The sequence below is a fragment of the Anolis carolinensis genome, chromosome 3 (assembly GCF_035594765.1).
Source record: "Anolis carolinensis isolate JA03-04 chromosome 3, rAnoCar3.1.pri, whole genome shotgun sequence".
NCBI classification, from domain to species: Eukaryota; Metazoa; Chordata; class Lepidosauria; order Squamata; family Dactyloidae; genus Anolis; species Anolis carolinensis.
The window spans coordinates 99,712,280-99,738,293 of NC_085843.1; the positions used below are offsets into that span (position 1 = coordinate 99,712,280).

Sequence of the window (26,014 nt, forward strand, 5' to 3'; positions counted from 1 at the left end):
ATGCATACTGATTGAAACAGAGTATTTCTTAATGTGATGAGGTCCTTGATAGAATACAAATCAAATATTCCTGATCTGAAATGCCTGGGAACAGAACTGTTTGGAATCTTAAAGTTCTGAATGTCTTTACTGGCAACTACATACTAAATGAGATATCTTGGAGAGAATAAAAGGTAAAGGTTTTCCCCTGACATTAAGTCTAGCCGTATCCAACTCTGCGGGCTAGTGCTCATCTCCATTTCTAAGCCAAAGAGCCAGCGTTGTCCATAGACCTCCAAAATCATGTGGCCACCATGACTGCATGGAGCGCCATTACCTTTCTGCTGAAGCAGTACCTATTGATCTACTTTGCATTTTTTCGAACTGCTAGGTTGGTGGAAGCAGGGACTAACATTGGGAAGCTCACCCAACTCCTCGGATTCGAACCACCAACCTTTTGGTCAGCTAGTTCAGAAGCTCAGCGGTTTAACCCACTATGCCACTGAGAACTCCCAAGTATAAACACAAAATTCACTTAGGTACACATAGCCTGAAGGCAATTTTATAAAATATTTTAAACAATTTGTTCTCCTGTGATCTCCAGGATGTCAGATGTTGTGAGTAGAGAAATTATCTCCAGCTGGAAATATGCTCGCATGCAACTACATTTCTGCTGCATTTGAAATACAGAGGACACAGTAAGTACTTGGCAGAGGAGGCAACACCAGCACAGGAAGCATCCAGACCTCATGGGCCACATAAAATGACATTAGGAGCCAGATTTAATTGTGGGCCTTGAGTTTGACAAGTGTGTAGTGGGTGCCAGCTCTCAGGCTGCAGCATTCAACTCTGAAGGCAGGTCCTGTCCTCTCAGGCTTGGGGAAAGCTCTGGTGATCTTGACATGAGCAGACAGACACTTGTCAGATCAGGGGGAGGGGGGGGCAGACTTTGTGCTTGTCCTTATTCCTTTACTCAGATCAGATTACGTTTTGGGGGAAGAGGGTTGTTGCAAGGATCCTATGCTACAACGCTATAACATCATGGTGTTATATTTCAGAGGGCATCTTTCTATCTGTGTGGCTTCTCTCTTCACAGGAGAAAGCATCAGTTATTACTGTAAACTGGCTGGCAATACCTTTGACATAACTGACTTAGAAGGGACAGTGTGGGATTTAATTTGGCCCATTAATCCGGTTTATTCCCAAATGTATTCTTCCATAGCCCTGGGTGGCCTAACCAAGCCTTTAATTAATTGCTCTCTAAACTCCATGGTTCAGCCTCTTTACAAGTTAGGTATTACAATGGTTTAGATAGAATAGCCTCATGAGAAACTACCTCTTTCTTTTCAAATACCACTGCTTAATAGAGGTAAAATATTTTGGCTGGAAAGAGAGTGCTACTTAACAGCACTAAGGGAATAGTGCCATCAACAATGTGTTGATTTTCTTTTAGTATAAGCCACTTTGAGGATTTATTTGGAGGCTGAAAATAGGGAAGTCAATATTTCCTGCAAACAATAAACAGGTACTTGGGTTATTCCATTATAATCAAATATTTCCCATGGTGCACTTGATAATCACATGTGACATCCCATTGCAGCATTGTTATGCCTATATGTCAGGAGTTTACAAATCCTGAGGTTTATAATTTCTCTGAAAAAAACGCTTCCAGTCAATTAATCATATCGGTTTATTAGTTTCCTTTTTCTCCGGAAATGTTTGGATGTGGAAATGTGTTTATGAGAGAGAGAGAGAGAGAGAGAGAGAGAGAGAGAGAGAGAGAGAGAGAGAGAGACTTTTCAGTGCCTATTGCAAGTACTATATATATCCTTATGTATAAGTCTAGAAATTTTAGTCCAAAAATTAATCTCAAAATCCTGGGTCGATTTATCCATGGGTTTGTGTAAGTACTGTACGTTAGTGCTCTCTCTCTCTCTCTCTCTCTCTCTCTCTCTCTCTCTCTCTCTCTCTTTTTTTTTTTTTTTTTAAAGAACTATCCCCTTCTCTGAGGCCCCTTCTAAATTGCCTACTCTGGACTTATCATGATCATCATAGGCTATCACTCATGGCCGAGTATGATTGCCTTCCAAATACAGAGTCTTGGGGATGAGTTTGCAGGTGACTGTAGGGATCTGCATGTTCTTTTGCAGTGAGGACATCAATTTCCAGATGGAAGGTGGTCCTGACAAGGGTTGGCTTGATGTGCCTTCCTCTTGACATGTTTCTCCCTTTTGCCTTCCATTTGTGCCTCTTCGAATTCCACAGCACTGTTGGTAACAGCTGACCTCCAGTTAGAGCGTGCGAGGGCCAGGGCTTCCCAGTTCTCGGTGTCTATGCCACAATTTTTAAGGTCAGCTTTAAGCCCATCTTTAAATCTCTTTTGTTGTCCACCAACATTCCATTTTCCATTCTTGAGTTGAGAGTAAAGTTTTAGGAGAGTCTGATTGGGCATTTGGACAATGTGGCCTGTCCAGTGAAGTTGATGGCAGAGGATTATTGGTTCAATTCTGGTGGTCTTTGCTTCTTCTAGAATGCTCACATTTGTCTGCCTGTCTTCCCAAGAGATTTGCAGGATTTTTTTGGATGCAAGACTGATGGAATCATTCCAGAAGTTAAGCATGACATTTCTAGATGGTCCATGTTTCGCAAGCATATGACAGAGTTGAGAGGACAATAGATTTATAAACAAGCATCTTGGTGTCCTTATGAATGTCCCAATCCTCAAACACTCTGCTTCATTCAAAAAATAAATAAATGCTGCACTCACAGAGCTCAGGCGATCTTGTATTTCAGTGTCGATGTTGACATTTGTGGAGAGGTGGCTGCCAAGGTAGCAGAAATTGTCAAAGTTTTTCTTGACTTATACATGAGGTATACTTATATAGAAGGTGCTCTGAAATTGTAAAAAGAAGGCAGTGAGATCCTTTCCTACTTTGAATAGCAGTTGAAGAATTATCTAATGAGGAATAAACACTTTAAATTAGAAAATGGAAAATAATATTGTTAGCAACTTGTGCAGTGTGGGAAAACACCCATTTGAAAAACTATTTTGAATTGTTTTGTATTTATTTTTGTATGTCTTTTTCATATACCTCCCTTATGTATTACAAACCATGGCTCATGTTATGTTTTCACAAACTAGACTGAGGAAGGTATGCTGTTTAATTCAGGCACGAAAAACATTCAACGTTTTTAATTCAAGCATTGTTATTTGATATCAATAGCTTGCCTGTAATGTAAAAAACAAACAAACAAACCAAATCCCAGGGTGTATTTTTGGTTACTGAAAGACATCAACTGCTGGGGAGTTCAAAATAGATGACATATGATACCAATAATAGTAAACTGTAACTTAGCAGACATGTGAACTTATACAAAGGGCAAAACGAAATGGAGGGCAGTACGATACTCTTTGCTTTTCATCACATTTATTTTGCCATTTTTGCTTTGTTTTGTTTCAAACTTTTAATCAAAATCTCCTTGGCTTTGCTGACCCATTTCTATATTGTGAAAGGGAACAGGAAAGAGGCTGCCAGGATAGCTGAAGAAATCTATGGAATAGCCCCAGGTAAAATGTTTACAGGCACATATATGAAAGACTTTTAGTAGCTCAGATATACTTTGCTTTGTTCATTAAAATGATCAGAAATGTTGTTCAATTGATTCATTATCATACATGAGGTTGGAAATCACCAACAAGCATGTGCACATTTTTGCAACTGAAGTTAAAGTTAAGATTAAGTAAATATATAGGTTTGCGGGAAATGTGTACTGTAATGAGGATTTGATTCTATTTTGGTTGGAAATACTGTTATGTCTAGTCGTTTTTAAAACATGGGTTCTATAGCAATGCAACTTTGAAAAATGTCCTTGTTTATTCAGCAGTTTTGTATGTATTACATAAATAGAGCACAGTAATGAAAAAAATAGAGTATGTATCTTCTGAAAGAAGACACTTGAGAATAGTTGAATGGCTGCTTAAGCAATTGTCTGTTGTAATTAGCTAGCTTGGCTTAGTGACATTCCTTCTGATAGTTCCTAATTCCTTTGTCACAACCGTCTATTTACAACTTCCCTACATGTTGGTGAGTCACAAAAGCTGGGCTTGAGCCTTGTGGCAGAGAAGTGGGGATGATGATCTTCTGGAGGACTTCCAGTTCCTTTTGACAGATATCAAACCTCAGCCTTTTATGAATCATCTATTTAAAGTCCTACATTCAATTACTAATCCTAATTAAATTAGAACCCATTGAACCAATGGAATTTGCCTCAGTGTTGACTTACTGTTCAGCAATTCACTCAATGAGTCTAATATAGTTGAGACACTAGTCGTTGGATTTAGACCAAACATAACTGCCTATGACAGTAAACATTAAGATACGAGGCAGCTACATGGCATTTCATTTTAATATACATTTGCATAATCAGAAATCTTTACTACTTGCTTCTTTACTAACGTGTTTTTACAAATATATTTATATATACAAGTGTAAACAGTTGCTCACATAGTCCAGTGTAAATTTGGGATTCAAGTTGCTTTGTTAATAGGCATTCACTCTTTTGCAAGGTAATCATAAGTATAAACAACACTTCCCAGTGGGGACAACAAATCTGTGATAGAATCATTTAACTGTATATCATTAGTTAAATATGAACGTACACAAAGATGTTAGGTATCTCTACCATCTTTTTGTCTAATGTGTTCCTCCTTACATCGCTTTGTCTGTCCCATATCATCTTTCAAATCAGAGTCCTCCTGACTTCACTTCTGCCCTGATTAGATTACAGGTTCACGATTACTGTTAAGCTTTACAGCAAAACCATTTAAAAGAAGAGCTAGACCTGCCAGAGCTTTAAAAGAATCTTTCCTGGGATGTCTTCCATACCTGGCGACGTAAGAGAGGGACCTTATGGGAATTACATTTGTCATATGTTTCAGGGAGGTATGTTTTTGTAGAAATGTACTACTGTGTTCTAGACAAAGAAATTAGGTCACCATGCAGCTAATGAAGGTTGTGCTTAGAGTCAATACAGCATGCACAGTTATTTATAGGTTGGAAATGTTCCTGTTTTCACTGTTATATCAAATGTTGCGCTAACTTGTAGGTTAATGTACCTCTTGTTTGCAGTGTCACAACTAAGGCAATATTTACTTTTTGGAGCTTAATGGCTTAAGAGCATAAAGATATTGAAATAGACAGATTCCAACTTGTTACTTCAAGTTAAAGCTGTGTCAATTAAGGACTGAACTGAACATGGCTTTTTGCTGAATGTGACCTGGATTTGGCGTTGCCTGATCTGTGCTTCAGCAGCAACAACAAAAAGGCATAAGCGTTCCGAGGATTTCAGCTGTAATGTTTCTAGAGAAGCAAATTTTAATGCATTTCCCCTAACATCAGCGTTTATTTATGAATTTTACATGATATGCTTCATGTATGCATTTTACTCCATTGATTATTTTTCAGTTTAACTCACTTTTATCCTTTACGTTCTAGAATTCAGTCACCTTTGTTCCTTGTATATCAGGAGAACAGCAGAATAAAGAATAAAGCAAATAAATAAATAAAATATAATGAATTGATTATTTTGTGCATACTTTATTCCATCGAAGTTCTACACAAAGTGCAAATTTTTACAGTGAGATTTTTACAGGAGATATGAAATGCTCTTATAGAAATAACTCTGCTGAATCCATGAAAATGTTCAGTCCCTCCTCAAGGGCTAATATGAGTTATGACAAATCCACGTTGACATTTATTTTCAAAGAAACTATGCAAGGGCCTAAACCCTAAACTCAAAATAGCTTCAACGCCTTGTATAGTGTCTGTCAAATCTGGAATAAATCCCAGAAGAGATTGGAAATCCCTAATCACTTCTGCCCCCTTCAGAATCCTTTCGGATCAGTCTTTGTTTTAAGATGCAATTATTTTTGTTGCTATGCCACACATCGGGGCAAGTAGATGAAGCCCATGCTGGTTTGTTCCTTTCATTTCAATTGGTAGAACCAAACACTTGAAAGGGAATTTCATTTAAGGTTTGTGATCTGAGTCTGATAGAAGGCTGAAGTCAGAAGCTTATTTAATGACACAATGTCAGATGGACTGTACCTTACAAGTCCAGGGTTCCATACCAAACAAACAACTAAAACACCCCTATACTGTTTAGAATACTGACAAAAACAAGCAGTGGCAACAACTGGACAATAAAAGGCTGTGACACACAAACAAACCCACCAATGTAGAGCTCACACTGTTTCCAGACTATACACAACACTTTTTCTCTGCATGTTAATCATGTGTTCTAGCTGTTATCATACCAACAGAATATGTCAAGATGCTTTGAAATATGGCTCAGTATTTTTAATGCAGGTTTAACCTAACTTGATATCTCTAGAACAGGGGTTATCAACCTGTGGGTCCCCAGATGTTTTGGCCTTCAACTCCCAGAAATCATCACAACTGGTTAGGATTTCTGGGAGTTGTAGGCCAAAACACCTGAGGACCCACAGGTTGAGAACCACTGCTCTAGAAGCTGACAACATTTTTGATAGATAGATAGATAGATAGATAGATAGATAGATAGATAGATAGATAGATAGATCTTTTAAAAATCTATTTTTTTCAAAATGCTTGAATACACTTAGGTTTTATGTTCACTTTCTGACTTTCCCCCTGAAAAATACATTCTAGTTTGATTTCCTTCCTCTAGCATGAACAATTCAGGGACATGCCAGTTTCCCCTGTGCTAGGAGGAGAAGCAGGCTACAAGTTCAACCTTGAGGCATGGATATCATAGGGCAGAGAGGAGAGATACAGGAGGCTCCTTTGAGGATCTTACTGTATTTATTCAGCAACTGCGTGTTATAGAGAAGAAGAAGACGTTTTCATGCTATTTTCATTCCAGAAGTGCCAAAACAATGTTATCTCAAAAACAGTGTCTTATAATGTATTTGTTTTTCTACATTTCGATTTGTTAGAATTATTTTAAACAATCTTATTTTATAGGTTCATGGGCAGATAGATCTCCACTTCACGAAGCTGCATTTCAAGGACGCCTGCTGTCTTTGAAAACATTGATAGCACAGGTAAGACTGCCCAAGGTTGATGAAGTATTTTCTTTCAGAAATGACTTGAGATCACGTTGCAAAGGATACAAATAAATAAAATGCCAAGTGTACCAATATGAAAAAGATTAACAGTGCTTGCAAACACACAAATACTTCATGCAGACTCCATCTTCTTGTTAAAATTCTTGAGTTAAAATAAGGTAAAATTTGAAGACAGGGTTATTTTTATTAGAACATTCTAATCAAGTAACTAAAAGCTACCATCTTATTGCAAAGAATGTAGTTGTCCCACTGAACTCAACCTTACTTCGGATTGAATATGTTTAAGATTACATTGCAATGTTGTCTATAAACTCTGAATTAGTGTTGTCACTAATTGTAAATGATATTTGAAAATATATTTGTAATATATCTGTAAAATCTTCTTTGGTATTATAGCAGTTTTGCTTCTGCAATTTACTTCCTTCCTTTGTTAAACTAACTTTTTATTCACTTGAGTAAAAATAAATCATGCAGATGCTGTTTCTAAAAAAAATATGAAACAACACAACTTCCTTTTCATGAATTTGATATCCTACCCACTCATCAAAAATATTCAATCCCACAAGTATTTGTGGGCCTCTGTAGATCCTCCAGTGTCATTCCCTGGTCCAAGTATTGACAAAATACAGAGCTTGCTATTACAAAAGAGTCTCACTTATCCAACATTCGCTTATCCAATGTTCTGGATTATCCAACGCATTTTTGCAGTCAATGTTTTCAATACATCGTGATATTTTGGTGCTAAATTCATAAATACAGTATTTACTACAGAGCATTACTGCATATTGAACTACTTTTACTGTCAAATTTGTTGTATAACATGATGTTTTGGTGCTTAACTTGTAAAATCATAACCTAATTTGATGTATAATAGGCTTCTCCTTAATCCCTCCTTATTATCCAACATATTCGCTTATCCAACGTTCTGCCGGCCCGTTTATGTTGGATAAGTGAGACTCTACTGTATATGTAGATTCAGATGTATACAGCATGTTTGGAATATATCCCCCACACTCATACCATCTACATTTTCAACAAATCATTAAGCAAATTCCCATCCCTTTCTAGACTTGTTTTAGATATAAACTATACTCAAAATATTGGCTGGCATCCTGCTGATGAATTTCAATTAGAGTAGACCAATTCAATCAATGGTTGCATGGTGAATCAACACATAGCTAAACCTCGTTGTTTCAACAGGTCCATTCAAGTCAGGATTAAGAACAGGATTTAGGATGTTGATCGTAGTGCAACTACATAGGACAAAAAGTCTAGTAGACTGTAGTTGCGGAAGGAAGACAACTTCAAAATACAGGGTATTTACTGTATCAAAACATCTATTTTTTATTTCTGTGATATAAATTTTTAAAATTCTCCATAATTATTGCTCATAATTTGCTCACATATCCATAGCTATTGAGACTTTTGCCAATTTGTTTTTGTTTGTCTTCACACAAGTTAGTCATTCCCCTTTTGGGGGGGGGGGGTCTAAGCGCACTAACATAACATTCTACCACATAGTTTTATTTATTCATCTGATTACCAGTCAGCTTCCATGATAGGCATCTTAACTATCACTATGTTCATACTGCTGAGCAGATTCCATCACAGAGTAATTTTCAATGTTAAAATATATCTTCTTTCCTCCATTTCCACTTGATCTTCCTACAAAGAATTCATTGCCCTACCCCTGAATTTTTCTGAAAGTCTATGGACCAGAAGGACAATGGCTGAACCAACTCTATCAATATTGCCTATAAAATTATGAAAATTGTCTATGCTAGAATAGTCCTTCTTTTCATGAAAGCTTTTATTTAATTATAGATGTGAACACTGTGTAGATCATTTTATTTAATCCAAGAGTAAACCTCAGTTGCAATAATGCTTTTTGTTATTATTTGGATAATTTCCACAACTCTCTCCTGAATTCCAGGGATTCAATGTGAATATTATTACAATAGACCATGTTTCTGCCCTTCATGAAGCATGTCTGGGTGGCCATGTTGCCTGTGCGAAAGTATTGTTGGAACATGGCGCTCGGGTGAGTACTACAGTTTCCACCACCTTTGATTATCATGAGAGATGCTTCCTCAAAGGGTAGTGAGCAGGGGAAATCATTATACACTACTGGAAATGTTGATAGACATGTGACAAAGCAAAACAATATTTAAGACTGATACAACATTTGATAAAAGAGAACTTTAAAATCAAAATAAAGCTAGACCCAATTTTATTTCTTTTGGGATTCCCAAATGAACAAAAAAAAGCATTGCATTGTATGATTATACCAGCAAGATTACTTTAGGTGCAAAAATGGAAAAATAATGAAACACCATCAAAACTGGACAATAAAAAAACTGGCAGAAATCAACAAGTTATCTTGTTTGATAAAAGAGAAGTCAACTTTTATGAAAAATGGAAACCACTATATTTGTGCCGTCCGCCGGACAATAAAAAACTATAAAACTGAAACGTGCTGTCCTTTATCCGGGCGAACTGCAAATCCCTATAAGCTGTCCTATAGATATTGAACGACTGAGTCTGGATAACTTCAAAAAAGGATGTTTATTCATACAAGGTTGTAAACCTGGCACAGATCTTAAAGTTGCAGAAAATGAAACAAATTTCTATAGGTTTTAGGTACAGAACTATCCCTGGTTCCAGAAAGCAAAAGTGATTATAAAACCACTATACCCTAATCACGCTGCCTATATTAGAAGGAGAAACTCTTTCCTTCCCTATCTTTACAGCAAAGATTAGTTCTAGAAGCGATGGAATAACTTTGCTCCTCTAACTAGATTTCCTATTCCAGATCAATATAATTCAATACTTATCTAATTTGGATAGGCTTAGATTGGCCTGGTTTTGAGGATGATTTGTCCCAGTTAGCCTTGCACAGCTCCAGCACGTTGGAAGACTATAGCCAGAATGAAACTCTAAAATGGAGACTAGACCCTGGTAAAAAGGGCGGTCCTAAGATGTTGTACTCTTTGACCAATCATTGCAAAGAAAACTGCAGCCAGCTCTTGCAGATTCCAAGCCATCTTTCCTGGGCTTTGCAGCCAAAGGCTGAAACAAAATGCAAAGGAGGGAAAACAAACAAACGACCAATAAGTAAGGCAAACCATCGTCCTGGGGGACGGAACACTCCCCGCTTAAATTCCCAGGATGTGGGAATTTACCACTCAAAAACATACAAACACCTTTGCACATATGACAATACAAACACTAGAACTTTAAACATCTCCAATAAGCAACACGAGGTCACTAATTGGTCTGTCCAAAATGGACACTTTGCCTCTGTTGCAAGTCTTTAATTGAACTTTCCTGACCTTACCGTCCGGGCAAGGAAAGGTCTTTAATACAATGCCCATGGGCCATGCATGGCGGGGCAAGTCTTTGTCCTTTAACAACACAACGTTGTTAACCTCAATGTTGTCCTGTGGGCTTTGCCAGATTCTTCTAGCTTGAAGCTGGCTTAAGTACTCAGCTTTCCACCTTTTCCAAAAGTGGTTGGCCAAGGACTGCACCTGTTTCCACAGGGCACGGTGAGTTCCGTCCGGAACTGGCAACATGACGTCCTTCCATCCTGGCACCTTTTGTGTCAAAATAAGTGTAGGAGTCAGTGGTTGTAAGTTCTCAGGGTCACTGGTAAGGGGAACCAGCGGCCGGTTGTTGATAATTGCGGTAACTTCCGCCATAAGTGTCACCAAAACATCATGCGTCAATGACCTATGACTCAAAAACATGGCATTAAGGATTTTGCGACTAATACCAATCATCCTCTCCCAAACACCACCCATATGGGAGGCGTGAGGAACATTGAAAGTCCACATAATTTGTTCAGTATTCGTAAAGTTCTGAACCTTTGGGTCTCTCCCAAACCTAGACACACAATTGAGTTCTTTGGTCGCACCTACAAAATTGGTGCCACAGTCCGACCGAATTGACTTAATTGGCCCTCTGAGGGCTATGAACCTTTTTAATGCGTTTAAAAATGATGAAGTGTCCATCCCTTCTATGACTTCTATATGGACAGCTCGTATTACTAAACAAGTAAACAAAACTGCCCACCTCTTGTTATTTACAACACCACCCCTGGTTTTCCTAGTGACAACCTCCCAAGGACCAAACACATCGATTCCCACATGGGAAAAGGGTGGGTCTGTCAAAGTCCTATCCTGAGGTAGTTCTGCCATCAACTGACTTTGACAGTTTCGTCTGAGTCGCCGACATTTGACACATTTGAAAATACAACTGTTGACCAACCTTTTGGCATTAACTACCCACAGACCTTCATTTCTAAGGGCTGCCTCAGTTAGAGTTCTACCCTGATGATGGATCCTTTCATGGTGATGCCGAACGAGCAGCAATGCAGTGTGACTATTAGGGGGTATGATGATGGGGTTTTTTATGCACGCCTTGAGTTTAGCTTTGGCTAACCTTCCTCCAACTCTCAAAATACCCTCCTTGTCTAGAAATGGGTTTAACTCATTTAGAAGACTTTGATTAGGGATGTTGAGCCCTTGCTCTAGCCTAGCTATTTCCTGCTTGAAAGCAGATCTCTGTACTGACTTGAATATGACGCTCTTAGCCTTTATCATATCCTGGACCTGTAAAGGCTCACTATCTTTGCAAGCTAAACGATGTATAAGCCTAGCAACTGCTCTAAGAAGACTGTGCCACTCCGAAAAACATTCAAAACGGTGTGGTTCCAGGCAAGATCTTTGGCCCATCTTGATTTCTGTGGTCATCTTGCAAACTTTCACCTCTGGAACGGACTCGGGCAATTCTGTATTATCGGTGGGAGAAAAGGCTGATGGAAAATTGACTTCGGTCAAGCATCTGGGGCCTGTCAGCCAACTTGAACTTAACACTCGTTGAGTTGAAGCTCCTCTGGAAGCGATGTCAGCTGGGTTGTTGCTGGTGGCGACGTGGTGCCACTGGCTAGGCGTAGAACTGGATAGAATGTTGTTGATTCTATTAGCCACATACACCTTGAATCTTTTGGTTGTGTTGTTGATGTAACCAAGCACAACTGTACTGTCCGTGTGGAAATGGACATCTTGAAACAAGTCTCCTATCTCTTGCTGGATGATGCGCCAGAGCTGGACAGCAAGAACTGCTGCACACAATTCCAGCCGGGGTATTGAAGTTCCCATAGGAGCTATTTTAGCCTTTGCCATGATGAATCCTGCGTGACAAAAATCTCTGTCCTTTTGTCGCATGTATGCCACAGCTGCTATAGCTCGCTCAGATGCGTCACAGAAGATGTGAAGTTCTGTGGTGGGTTCTATCATTACCTTACAGGGCGCAAATTGTCTGGGAACTGCGATGGTTTCCAGGCCTTCAGCTTGGGCAGTCCAGTTTGACCAAGCCGTTTTTATTGATTGAGACAGCTCTTGATCCCATCCTATTTTTTCTTGGATCACCTGTCTGAACAGAAGTTTAGCAGTGATCAGGACAGGAGCAGCTATGCCTAAGGGATCAAATATCCCATTGATGGCGGAAAGCATCTGTCTCTTAGTGTTCACAAACTGAAATTTAGATGCTCTTAACGAAAGATGGTCCGATTTTACATCCCAGAGAAGTCCTAAACTAGACTGAGCATAGTTCAGTACAGGCGACCGATGGAGCATCCTCCTGCATCCGTGACGCGGCCTGCATCCGTGACGCGGCCTCTCTGGATGGTTTTTTCTCCACTTTAGGTGCCTTCTCTGGCTGGGTCCCTTGGTATAAGGTGGGGAGGCCCGTCTGCGGATCATTCCTTTCTCTGGCCGCCCTGGTGATGAACTGGACCAAATGAGAAAATGGAGGGTATGCCTGGGAGTGGGCCTCCTTGTAGTTGAAGACCTCCTGTCCCCAGCGTTCTTGCAAAGTGAAGGGCAGCTTGGTCAAGATCTGCCTCTGGGACAGGTGCTGATCGAGGCACTTCAAACCGGGCAGTTCTGGATTCTCCTTGGCCGACTCTAATTCCGCAAGGAGATCGCTGAGGTCCCACAAGAGTTTGAAGTCTTTGAGTTTTAAAGCTGGGAACCTTTGGAGCTTGTCCATAAGAGATGCTTCAATCTCTGTGCTGGCCCCATACCTCTGCTGCAACCTGGCCCAGGCCTTTTCCAGGGCTTTGTCGGGATCGGCTACGTGGGCTGCGTAGATCTTCTTAACTTGTGAGGATGAGGCTGGGCCCAACCATGCAGCCAGAAGAGTCAGTTCTTCCTCAGGCAATAACTTTAAGTCTCTGATAGCTCTCTGGAAGGTGGCCTTCCAGAGAAGAAATTCCTCAGGCTTGTCCGAAAACTTTTCGACACCCTTGTCCTTAAGATCTCTTCTGGGGCTTCTGATGATGGAGACAAGCTGGGACTCTGGCGTCGAAGGGAACAATTGAGGAGTTTGCTGTTGTGGAGTGGACTCCCACCGTGCACCTTGCGTCAACCTTTGGCCTCTTGGAGGGATGACATCGACCACTGACGAATCGGTGGCTCCCTGTGCAGCTGTCTGTAAGGGCCAACTAGCACTTGGCCTTGAGGCCCTGATTGACTGACCTAGGGATTTAGCAGGAGGCACAGGTAGCTCGGGCAAGGGTGAGCTCCCCGCTATGACGCTCTGCTCTGCAGGAAACTCAAAAGTGACTTTGGGGCCCTGCTCTGGGTAAGGAGAGAAGTCTTCCTGTTCCTCATCCGAAAACTGGCTGTTTAAGCTATTAAGATGCACAAGCACCTTGGAAGAAGGGTCCTGCTTCGGCAACTGACTTACATTTTCTTCTGTGAGTGGCTCAATTAGGGCCTTGGCCAAAGTCTCAGCCCTTACCTTTTTGGCAGTAGCATCCATCCTTATTCTAAGCATTTCTATTTCACCTTGCCTTTGGGCCTGTTCCATTTGCATTTCGCTTTGTCTACGGGCCTGTTCTATTTGCATTTCGCTTTGTCTACGGGCCTGTTCTATTTGCATTTCGCTTTGTCTACGGGCCTGTTCTATTTGCAGTCGTTGCTCTTCTTCTTTAAAGGGAAGGGTGAGATCAGCTGCCTTAGCATCAGCCTCCGCCCCCGCTACCTTGCTCTTTAGCTCCAGACGTGCAGCCTCCTTAATGTGCAAGGCAGCTAGGGAAGAGATGGCACTCCCAGCAGCAGAAGACTTGCTAGAGTGGCTATGTTTAGATGATGCACACTCCCTTAGTTTAGATACCTGGCTAGAGCGGTTGGACTTAAGACTAAGTGCCACAGCAGGTGATTTTAAAAGATTGGTCTCATGGCTGCATAAGGAAGACTGATTTCCTTTTGGCTCAGACCTTAGATTAACAGGTGGAGAACTAAATTCCAAGGCATCTAGAATTGCCCTCACCTTATTTTCTTTCTCATTAGTGTCAGCTAAGACACTCACTATTTCTAACTCTGAATCCTTGGCGTTAATGCGCTCGAGGACCTGGACTATCTTAGACACCAAACCCCTCCAAATACCGAAGGTCTCTTCAAGGTCTGTCTGTAATATGGATGGCACCCTTGTAATACCCAAGCTCTCAATTCTGTCCATTAATGTTGTGATGCGCTCCCATGCCGAACCTAACCTCACATGGAGGAGCTCCTTTTCGTCTATTAGATGGGCTAGCATCTTGGCTGAAGGGTGCTTTATCCTTTGGGGCCTTTCATTCCTACTTTCAGCCTCAGAAGGAGGTATACCATCTGTATCATCTTGAAATTGCATAGACATTATGTATTCTTAATAGCAAGTAAATTTACAACAAAGGCAAATGCAATATACCTGCAAGTAAATTTACAATAAAAGCAAATTCAATATATAATACAATTCACAGCACTTAACCATAGCAATATATATCACTAAGTAACTATACTTTACAAAGATTGTGACCTTTGGCGCCAGACTTTGGTGGGCAAGCTGCAAAATGTCAACTGACAGCAACTTGCCACTTGATACCTCCCTTGCCCGAGTGACGTAAACTGCCAAAATGGCGACTTCGCCAAATTTTCAAGCACCTCGTGCTCTGCGGCTCGAGGCCTGCCGCCGAAGGAGCACCGAGGCTGGCTTTGGAAAGGAGGAGAGAAGAGACGCCTCCTCCCCGCTGTGAAGGGAGGTCACCACCGCAGGTCGATGAAGCAGGTCACCACCGCAGGACGATGAGGCAGGTCACCACCGCAGGACGATGAGGCAGGTCACCACCGCAGGACGATGAGGCAGGTCACCACCGCAGGACGATGAGGCAGGTCACCACCGCAGGACGATGAGGCAGGTCACCACCGCAGGACGATGAGGCAGGTCACCACCGCAGGACGATGAGGCAGGTCACCACCGCAGGACGATGAGGCAGGTCACCACCGCCAGGCGATGAGGCAGGTCACCACCGCAGGACGATGAGGCAGGTCGAAGCCGGCCGAGTGCTCCGGCCGAACTCGCAGCAGCGTTGCCAGGCCTGTCCAGGTTCTAGCCTGGTTCTGGTGGGCTTCACGCCTCAGAGCCAGCCAAAGAACTGTCGCTGGTGCTCCGCGGCTCGAGGTCTACCGCCGAGGGAGCCCTGGACGTTGCTGGGAACTGCACAGCCTGTGCAAACCCAGAAAGCCACTGGGCCACGTGCGCACACGCGAGCCAAATAGCAAGGAAATAGAGCCCCACTATTTGACTCCTTCAGGTCTGAGAGCGGGCTCCACTGCCTCAGACGCTGGTAGAGTCTTTAGGTATGCAGACTGAGCTCAGGCGGAAAAGCCGCAGCCTATACTAAAACTTCCTAAACTATAAAAACTATAAAGCCGTGCAAGCTAGCTGAAGCGGAAAAACCGCTGATCGACCTCAAAACTGTGCCGTCCGCCGGACAATAAAAAACTATAAAACTGAAACGTGCTGTCCTTTATCCGGGCGAACTGCAAATCCCTATAAGCTGTCCTATAGATATTGAACGACTGAGTCTGGATAACTTCAAAAAAGGATGTTTATTCATACAAGGTTGTAAACCTGGCACAGATCTTAAAGTTGCAGAAAATGAAACAAATTTCTATAGGTTTTAGGTACAGAACTATCCCTGGTTCCAGAAAGCAAAAGTGATTATAAAACCACTATACCCTAATCACGCTACCTATATTAGAAGGAGAAACTCTTTCCTTCCCTATCTTTACAGCAAAGATTAGTTCTAGAAGCGATGGAATAACTTTGCTCCTCTAACTAGATTTCCTATTCCAGATCAATATAATTCAATACTTATCTAATTTGGATAGGCTTAGATTGGCCTGGTTTTGAGGATGATTTGTCCCAGTTAGCCTTGCACAGCTCCAGCACGTTGGAAGACTATAGCCAGAATGAAACTCTAAAATGGAGACTAGACCCTGGTAAAAAGGGCGGTCCTAAGATGTTGTACTCTTTGACCAATCATTGCAAAGAAAACTGCAGCCAGCTCTTGCAGATTCCAAGCCATCTTTCCTGGGCTTTGCAGCCAAAGGCTGAAACAAAATGCAAAGGAGGGAAAACAAACAAACGACCAATAAGTAAGGCAAACCATCGTCCTGGGGGACGGAACAATATTGTTTATAAAGAAAAACCAAGATTATAAAAACGCTTGTAGGTTTGGAAGATTCAGGGCCCAGCCTGACAGCCCCTTTAACCCGTGAGTTCCCGCAATTAAAAGGACAGCCAGATGATGTCCTAGAGAAACGTGAATTCATTCGCCACACACCAGGAAAGCCCTGGTTTGTAGTGAATTTAATTGTTAGTGGGTTTGTTCCGCGGCTTCTTGGAAGGCACCAAATAAGCCCACTACTTCCACTGTCTGGACTGCTCCTTCAAAAGTTCAGGGTTTGTGAGGGGGCAGTCCAGACAGTAGTTTTCTGGGTTAAATTAGCCTAGAAGACTGTGAAGACACCAATCACCTCCCCAAAACCCACCAAAATGTGGGTTTTAATTATTTTAAAAATTAAAAAACATACCCGGCCTCTATTTACATGGTGCCGGAGCTCTCCTGGCACGTCATTCCTATGCATCAGGAGAGCTCCAGAACCACGTGAATGGAGGCCAGATTTTATTTTATTTTATTTATTTTTAAAAGAGGTTTTGGGGGGTTTTGGGGAGGGGGTTCTGGTGTCCAGGTGTTCTCCCGGAAAGGTCCAGGAGCGCATTTGGACACCCACCTCAGAAAGCACGCACTTCCTGAGGTGTGTATAGATTAGGACCTAGGAACATTCACATTTTTTAAACACGAATGTTTCTGGATTAAAGGGCTATCTGGAAGCACACTCAGTAAAATATTTTCATCATATGTCTTTAAGGTGGGAGGTTGGAAATCCATTTTAACTTTATAATTTTTATATTTTATTATTATTGGGCAGGGTGAGTTAGTTTTAATAGGCTTATAAATAGTATAAGTAATGTATTGGAAAATTATTAACTATACAAATTGTATAATGATACTTATATTGCTTGAAAAAATCAATAAATGTATAGGTAAAAATATATCCCTGGCAGTGTCATCATCTAAAGTTGTGTTAAATATCTTAACTTCGTATATATGCAGATAATATTAAGCACACATTCTATGATCAGCGACATTTGGAATATAGGCAGGAATTCTGTTTCAGCTACTTAGTAAAGTATATGATGGAATGATGAAAATGTAATTTACCCATGCTCTGATAGTTGGCAGAATGGACCTCCTTCTTCCCATAAGAGCTCAGTAAAGTAGTTTTATGGTTAGATATGGCAATATTATCACTATCATGATAACATATGTTGAATGAATGAATGAATTTTATTATTATACTGTAGTCACAGACCAGGAGTTACCAGTATGTTTCATTGTTGTTGGCTTTCAAATTGTTTCTGATCTATGGCAACCTCATCAGGACTTTTTCTTAGCAAGATTTGTTCAAAAGAAGTCATCTTTGTCTTGCTCACAAGTTTCTATGGTTGATTAGAAATAAAGGTAATTAAGTAGGAGGTGATCAGGATAGAAATTTACAAATCATGTAGCAAAAATAAAGAGAAATATTTTATCTTTTTCTTACTGGAGAAAGCAATGAAAAAAAGTAATTTTCCAACCTGCAAATATAATATAAAAGGGATCACTGTCACATCATGAGGCAAAGAGATGGCTACAAAAGGAGCTTAGACAAAACCACAGGAGACACTATATCAATGACTATTAGTTGTGATGGCTAACTGGAATCCAGAGTCCAAGGCCAATGTATATTTAAATACCAAATGCTAAAAAAATTGATTTTATGCCATCCTAGTTACATGTATCTTAGACGCTGTCTCAAGAAACATGTTTTTAATTAGATAGACCCTTTTTGTGGTTTTGCAGGGCTCACCCTGTCAAATAAAAACACAGCTTTTTGAAGTTTTTAAAGAGCAAAAAGAGGAATAGACTATTCACTAGGTATAGTGAAACCAGAGTTATTACAACCCGCCACTTAATGCTGAGCTCCCAAATGTGTGCATTTTATAATCACAAATTTGTTTTTATTAATTTAATTTGTAATTTGTAGCCTGCCTTTTTAAAGGCATATTGCATCTAATTACGTTTCTTTTTTAAAACAAACAAAAAAACAAAAAAACAACAACTCTTAATAAAAAAGTTAAAACCCCCAATTCTATTAAAAACACAGACTTAAAGAACATTTTAAACATAATCAAAATAGTAAAAGCACAAGTGTAGTCTGCCACACTTTGTACATTTTAATTTCCAGTCAAGATGTAGAGCAAGTGGAATGAAGTATGTAGCTTTTCACATACTTTTGGACTTTAGCTCCACTGACTATGCTGGATGGAAAGAAAATACCGTATTTACACAGAAATTACATTCTGGGTCTGTTCTGGGAGCATGTGATGCAGCCATCTTGCTAAAGCTAAGCACATCTAAAGGGTGTCTTATATTGAAGTCAGTGTGAGCCGTGGAAGCCCTGAGGGTTCCCGGGTTCTAAAACAGAAGAAGCATGGGGTTATTAAGACATTAATAAATAAACTCAAAACTCAGTGCATATACAGTAGAGTCTCACTTATCCAACATTCGCTTATCCAACATTCTGGATTATCCAACGCAGTCCGCCTGGATCCACAGCTGCTTCTCTAGGCAGCAAGGACTGAACCTTTTACGGATTTAATTTTTGACTATGTTGTTACTGTAAGTTCATTTTATGCAATTCTATCTTTATTTGTAGTCAATTTGTTAGTAGACAATGTTTTTGTAGTCAGTGTGTAAGACAATTTATCTCAAAAAGGAGTTCTGGCACAGGAGTTAATGAGACAGAAAATCCAGTCTCGTGAGAGTACAAAAGCAAAATTTATTTTCACATAGCTATGAGAAGGCGGGACAGCCGTACACACCCCAAAAGGTTTGTACTTGCAAATGGCTGCTGCGAAGCGTGGCATAGTAAACAAAGAATATATATGTCGGCTTATCTAAAATTGACCAATTAATGGGGGTCTTATTCACCTCCCCACTTCTCTAGCACAGAGTGGTGTCTGTGATCTCACTTGTTTACTCGAACTAGCTTCTGTCCTTGGAACTTTCTGGAGAAAGTACCAGATAGAAGAGAAGGGAGGGGCACAGGTCCTTTGTTACTTAGGCTCATACAAAGAGCTTATTGTCTATATGAAGCTGATATGATATGAGCAAGGGCAAAGCTATATATGCAAATGTCTACTATTTTCTGGCTTATGGTCCCTTCAAGTGTTTTCAATACACTACAATGTTTTGGTGCTAAATTCATAAATACAGTAATTACTACATAACGTTACTGTGTATTGAACTGCTTTTTCTGTCGATTTGTTGTAAAATATGATGTTTTGATGCTCAATTTTTAAAATCATAACGTAATTTGACATTTAATAGGCTTTTCCTTAATCCCTCCTTATTATCCAACATTTTCACTTATCCAACAATCTGCTGGCCCGCTGATGTTGGATAAGTGAGACTCTACTGTAATATTATTTTATTCAGAAGTACTTTTTTGAGCCAATCTTCCATTCTGCCTGTTGAAATGTTAGTGTTGCTAAAACTTCTGAACCTTTCAGAGCAGTAATTGTTCTCTCTCCATAAGATTACTTACTCTTCTAATGCTTTCTTTAAAAATTCCAAATACTCAATATTGATTAATATGTTTATTGATCTAGCACTGGAATCCCTGGGAATCTGATGCATTCCTTTATAAACAGATAGACTTGCCTTCTCTCTACTGCAGACTGAGGGGAAAAACCCCAAATGAAATATATTATTGGTTTCCCATGTTTTTGTGGACCTCAGCTTCTCTATAATCCATGGACTGATTTGTTTTTGTTAATAAAAAAGAAAGTGAAAGCTCCAGTTTACCCTTTAAGTTGATTGTCAGGCTTCCTTGTATTATTTCACATTAAAAATGCCAATTTCTAAGAAATAGGAAGAGGAATTCCAGCCATGTTGGTTTTGGTTTTATTTTCATTTTCATAGAGCACTTACTCAGCCCTGCTCTAACATATGACACCATACATTTGGCAGAGCTACTGAAAGATGTCTTAGATACATGGCATATCCTAAACTACTGACCTTACTTTTCCTCATGCTCTCTATGGCTAACAACACAATGGTTATTCCTAATACCCTTCTCGAATCATTCCTCTGTAACTGAGAGAGTGATTAATTTATCAGAAGTAGATCCAAAAGATATTAATGATCTCATGTTAAAAATGAAGCCTGTTTTTGAGAGTATTGAAACAAATATCTTGGATCTTTAATGGCATCTGTCTTTTGCCCAATTCTTATTTGTTTCTCTTTTGTAGGTCAATGCAGTCACCTTAGATGGGATCACACCTCTGTTTAATGCTTGCTGTAGTGGTAGTGCGGCTTGTGTCAATATGTTGCTTGAATATGGTGCCAGGCCACAGCTGGAGAATCACTTTGCTTCACCAATTCATGAATCTGTGAAAAGAGGTAGTGGGTAATTTTGAATTATTTTTTTTTACACAGCAAGGGCAGCTTCCTGTCTTCTAAGATCACAACATGTTATCCTTGTTTTCAATGCCTATTTGTGCTTTTTAAAAAGCACAATCCCTGAGCCCCCAGTGGCGCAATGAGTTAAACCCTTGTGCTGGCAGGACTGCTAACAGAAAAGTTGGTAGTTTGAATTCAGGGAGCGGGGTGAGCTCCTGTCTATCAGCTCCAGCTTCCCATGCGGGAACATGATAGAAGCCTCCCACAGGATGGTGAAACATTCAGGTTTCCCCTTGGCAACGTCCTTGCAGATGGCCAATTCTCTCACACCAGAAGTGACTTGCAAAAAAAGAACACAATCCCTTGATCTATAGGCAGCAGGGCACTTATAAAACTGGACTTCTCTGTTTCTGGCATTGTACACATACATGTTCAGGAATATGTCATGATGCAGGACTAAAGGAACTCTGTGCATCTTGCAGTTCTTCTCCTCTGTCTTTACACAGGTCACAGAGAGTGTATGGAGATTCTTTTAGCCAGTGATGTAGATATGGACCAAGAACACCCACAGCATGGAACACCACTTTATGTGGCCTGTTGGCATCAGAGGACAGACTGTGTCAAGAAACTTTTGGAATTAGGTATGTGTGTATGGGGGAAGCATTCATGTATGTTACACCAAGACTGTTCTTGTTCATTGATTTTGTTTTGCTTTTAACATTGGTAAATGCCTATTTTTTTCATTTTTCTTCTTCTCTTTTATGTCAAGTATGTGTGTATGCCTAGTTGCCTACATATCTAATATAGAATTGTAGAATTATAGCGTTTTGAGAAACCATATGGGTTATCCAGCCCAACCCTATGGACTGCAGGAAAAGCACATTCAAAGCACCCCCCCCCATTATGTTTAAAAACTAATCCCGAGTCCCAGTCTAACATTCAGATCAATACACCACCTTGCAAATAGTTATTGAACAAACACCATTAAGAAAAGAAGTCAGGATAGAAATTCAGTTTGCTTTTCCATATATTCTTTTCAAGGAGCTAGTGTTGACTTGGGTAAGCTTCTGGAAACCCCACTTCATGCCGCAGCTAGAAAATCTAGTGTGGAAATTGTCAACTTGTTAACAGACTATGGGGCCAACTTGAAGTATAGGAATTCTGAACACAAATGTGCTCTTGATCTTGCTGCACCAAATAGCTCTGTTGAACATGCACTGTTGCTCCGAGAAGGTAAGGTTCAAAGTTCCTGCCTCATCCTCTTTCTTGCAAATGGCTAAACCTTATTGTTGCCCAGTTCAATTCCTAGGGGTTGATTGGGGGCACGTCTATGTCAGGAGTGTGCACCTGCCCAGGGGTTGGGAGTTGGAGCGGGCCCCCCGCAGGGCTTTGAGCAATGTATCTACACACCTCCATGGATTTAAATAAAATATTCTTCAGTGTTTTAGGCCCAGAAAAATCTTTTATTTTTATCAGTAAACTAGAGTATACGTTTACTTCCTCTTTAAAGAAAGACATCGCCTGCATTTAAAATAACCATGGTGACATGACTCCCATCTACCCTGTAGAAGATATAGGGCCATTTTTGCTTTTAAAAACACTGTTTCCTAAACACTGTGGTAAGCCTGCTGCATACAAAAATAACCAAGAAGTGTCTATATGTCTCGCAGACTACACTTTTATAGTCCTGGATGCATTACTCGGCGTTTCCTTACATTCAAGGCCTAGCTCAGTTTTTAATAACCAACAACAGTTAATAATTAAGCATTTATTTCGATTATCAAACTAAATCAGCACTGGGTAACTGTGTCTAGATGAATTTAGACTACAAATCTCACAATCAATCCCAGATTATCTGCTTTAAACTGGATTATATGACTCTCTACTGCCAGATAATCTGAAATCCTGGGGTATAGGGGTAGTGTGGAAGTATAGGGGTAGTGTGTCATCTCCAACTGACGCTCGGGTGCCAGAGCTAAGAGAGAGCCATGAAGAGAGTTCCATCTTGTCGCTTTGCATCAGCTGGAGGCCCCTCCCCACAATAACATGCTATGTTAGAGATATATATATATATATATATATATATATATATATATATATATGTATATATATATATATATACACACACACACACACAATATAATTTACAATAATATATAATAATTATATCATATTGTATATACATATAATATTCATAATATTATATTGTAATATGATATAATACTAATAATACAATATAATAATATTAATTATATATTATATTTTACATGTAATATTACTAATAATATTACAATATATTGATACAGTACAATATAGTAATTTATTACCAGTCTTGTACTATGCTAATAATATAATATTGTATGTAAATTTAATTTGTAAGCTGCTCTGAATCCCCTTCGGGGTGAGAAGGGCGGCATATAAATGTAGCAAATAAATAAATAAATAAATTAAGACCAGTGGCATAGGTAGGCCATTAAAGTTCTCAACTTTGATGTAAATGTTAAGTCATGTCTCTCATCTGCACTTGACTATGCTAGGTTCACAATTTCAGGGTGAACTTTAATTGTCCCATTAACATATATTTTAATTCTACAGTAGAGTCTCACTTATCCAACGTAAACGGGCCGGCAGAATGTTGGATAAGCGAATATGTTGGATAATAAGGAGAGATTAAGGAAAAGCCTATTAAACATCAAATTAGGTTATGATTTTACAAATTAAGCACCAAAACATCATGTTATACAAAAAATTTGATAGAAAAAGTAGTTCAATATGCAGTAAGGTTATGTTGTAATTACTGTATTTACGAATTTAGCACCAAAATATCACGATATATTGAAAACATTGACTACAAAAATGTGTTGGATAATCCAGAATGTTGGATAAGCGAGTGTTGGATAAGTGAGACTCTACTGTATTTTGAATTCCTACAACCCCCTTTTTTTTCTTTTCCTGCAGGCCCTCCTCGACTTGCACAACTGTGCCGACTGTGTATCCGAAAGTGCTTAGGACGATCGTGTCTTTATGTAGTCCACAAACTACACCTTCCTGAACGACTTGAAGATTTTCTTTTGTTCCGATAGCTTTATAGTAGTTAGTGTGTTGTTTTTGTGTGCCTCCATGGCCCCTCCCACACAGCTGTATAAAATCCACATTGAACTGGATTATATGGCAGCATGGAGTTATATAATCCAGTTCAAAGCAGATATTGTGGATTATCTGCCTTAATATTCTGGGTTATATGGCTGTGTGGAAGAGCCCCAAGACATTTATGACTTATTGTAACCTTAAGGCAGTGGTTCTCAGCCTTGGGTCCTCAGGTGTTTTGGACTTCAACTCCCAAAAATCCCAGCCAGTTTAGTAGCTGTTAGGGACTGTGGGAGCTCAAGGCCAAAACACCCGAATGGCCAAAGTTTGGGAACCACTGCCTTAAGGCGATCCTAAGTCACAATAAATTGGAAATGATTTGAAGGCACAACACTTTGGACCTGCTGAAGTTTACAAACAATATCCCATGTAAAGTGTGTTATACTAATCCAACTGGAAGATAAGATGTATGTTAATGTGGCCAGATCTCAAGGAATGGGCGCAGTTGGCACAACTTTTAACGGCAAATACACTCCTGACCAAAGCTGAAACCCAGGCATCCAGATTCAAAGTTGTGATCCAATCCAGGAAAGGTTGAATCCGTGGGTTTCAGAATTCCTTTCGTAACTTCCTGTAGTTTGCAATACCTCAATTAATGCATCAGATCTACAATGTCAACATTTGCTCACTTTAGCTGATATAGGCATTTGGTAAATCCATCCTCCTCCTCCTCCTCCTCCTCCTCCTCCTCCTCCTCCTCCTCCTCGCAACCTATTTAAGCATAATTGGAGATCTAAAATTCCATGGTCAATGTTTCCATGCGATGTAAGAATTTACCAGCTAATGTGCATAGTGCCATTTCTTTTTTGGTCCATTTAACTGCAGACCAAACTAAGCTATTTCCTATAACTGAGGAAACCATTCAGTGTGACCACCTGGACCTTGCTGTAAAGAGGAAGAAGCAAATATGTCAATGCTGCAGTTACAACAGGCATGCTGCCTGAAGTAGAATAAAATGAGGTTCATGGGAAATTGCTCCTGTTATTTTCTACAAAGATAAATGGTTCCAAATCTGTAACATCTGGTCCATTACTGAATGCAGCTATTTTCCAGTCTGTGAAAAACTACATGTTCACGGAAGCTATCTGTAATTTCCAGTGCCATTAAGTCCTAAATGTATTTATGTACTTATCTGCATATAGCAGAATGCTTTCAGTTTAGACTCACAATTTGAAAGTTGACCTCCTGGTGGCTTTACGAATAATTGTAAAAAGGATTTGCTAGTCTCTCCACAAATCTGTTGTTCATTTTGCCAAATCATGTATCTCTGTCAATCTCTTATATCCAAATGCACTAGCCTTTGTGTCATCTGAATGTGAAACTGGTACTCTAATAAATGTACAGAAATTGCTCTACAGAAAGCACAATACTGCACTTTTATTTATACCTGGCCTATTTGACAATATGAATACAACCAGAACTTTCTGTCCAAGTAAAATCTTAGCCAGATTATTTCTATAGGAGGAACAAATGTTGGATTTCTATGGAGGAAAACGAAGTGGCTGCTGCTACAAAAAAGCAGGGAACAAGTATACCTGCCAACATTTCGTGCTAAACAGGGATGCACATGGCCAAGCAACATCAGAGTGTGTTGAATTGGCAAAAGGTTTTAGTGAGGAAGAAAATACTAGCAAGGAGAGGCTGCAGCAGTTTGCTTTTGCCTGCTTCTGCAGAGAAGGGCAAGATTCTGTCCCCTTCCCTCCTTGCTGCTGAGTTGGATGTAAAGTCGTTTTGTCATTTGAACTCTGTTTCCAGCATATGAAGTAAGATGAGATAAAAGGAAAAATTATCTTATTTATTACAGATGACTAGCAACAGAAAAGCTGGGAGATGGAGAGAGAAACTGGATCATTTTTAAAGCAGCTGAAAAAGTGGAACAC

General features: G+C 39.9%; 1 protein-coding gene across 2 annotated transcripts; it reads left to right on the forward strand.

Annotated features, from left to right (window-relative positions):
• Nucleotides 1–3,341: 3,341 nt before the first annotated feature.
• Nucleotides 3,342–25,546, forward strand: asb11 (ankyrin repeat and SOCS box containing 11). Of its 2 annotated transcripts, none has more exons than XM_062975250.1 (7): nt 3,342–3,547; nt 6,984–7,063; nt 9,021–9,128; nt 20,837–20,987; nt 21,494–21,628; nt 22,029–22,220; nt 23,946–25,546. In XM_062975250.1, the coding sequence occupies exons 1-7, from the start codon at nt 3,370–3,372 to the stop codon at nt 24,068–24,070; spliced, it is 969 nt and encodes a 322-aa protein (XP_062831320.1). In that variant the 5' UTR covers nt 3,342–3,369; the 3' UTR covers nt 24,071–25,546. The 2 variants fall into 2 exon arrangements, with proteins under 2 accessions (XP_062831320.1, XP_062831321.1); XM_062975251.1 differs by lacking the exon at nt 3,342–3,547 and adding an exon at nt 4,678–4,922.
• Nucleotides 25,547–26,014: the final 468 nt, after the last annotated feature.

Excerpts from the sequence above, each read along its gene's own strand:
- asb11 (XM_062975250.1), top strand. The coding sequence starts at position 3,370 with ATGGAGGGCAGTACGATACTCTTTGCTTTTCATCACATTTATTTTGCC. Across the intron at positions 9,129-20,836 it reads TGTTGGAACATGGCGCTCGG|GTCAATGCAGTCACCTTAGA; the intron begins GTGAGTACTACA and ends TCTCTTTTGTAG. Across the intron at positions 22,221-23,945 it reads TGCACTGTTGCTCCGAGAAG|GCCCTCCTCGACTTGCACAA; the intron begins GTAAGGTTCAAA and ends CTTTTCCTGCAG.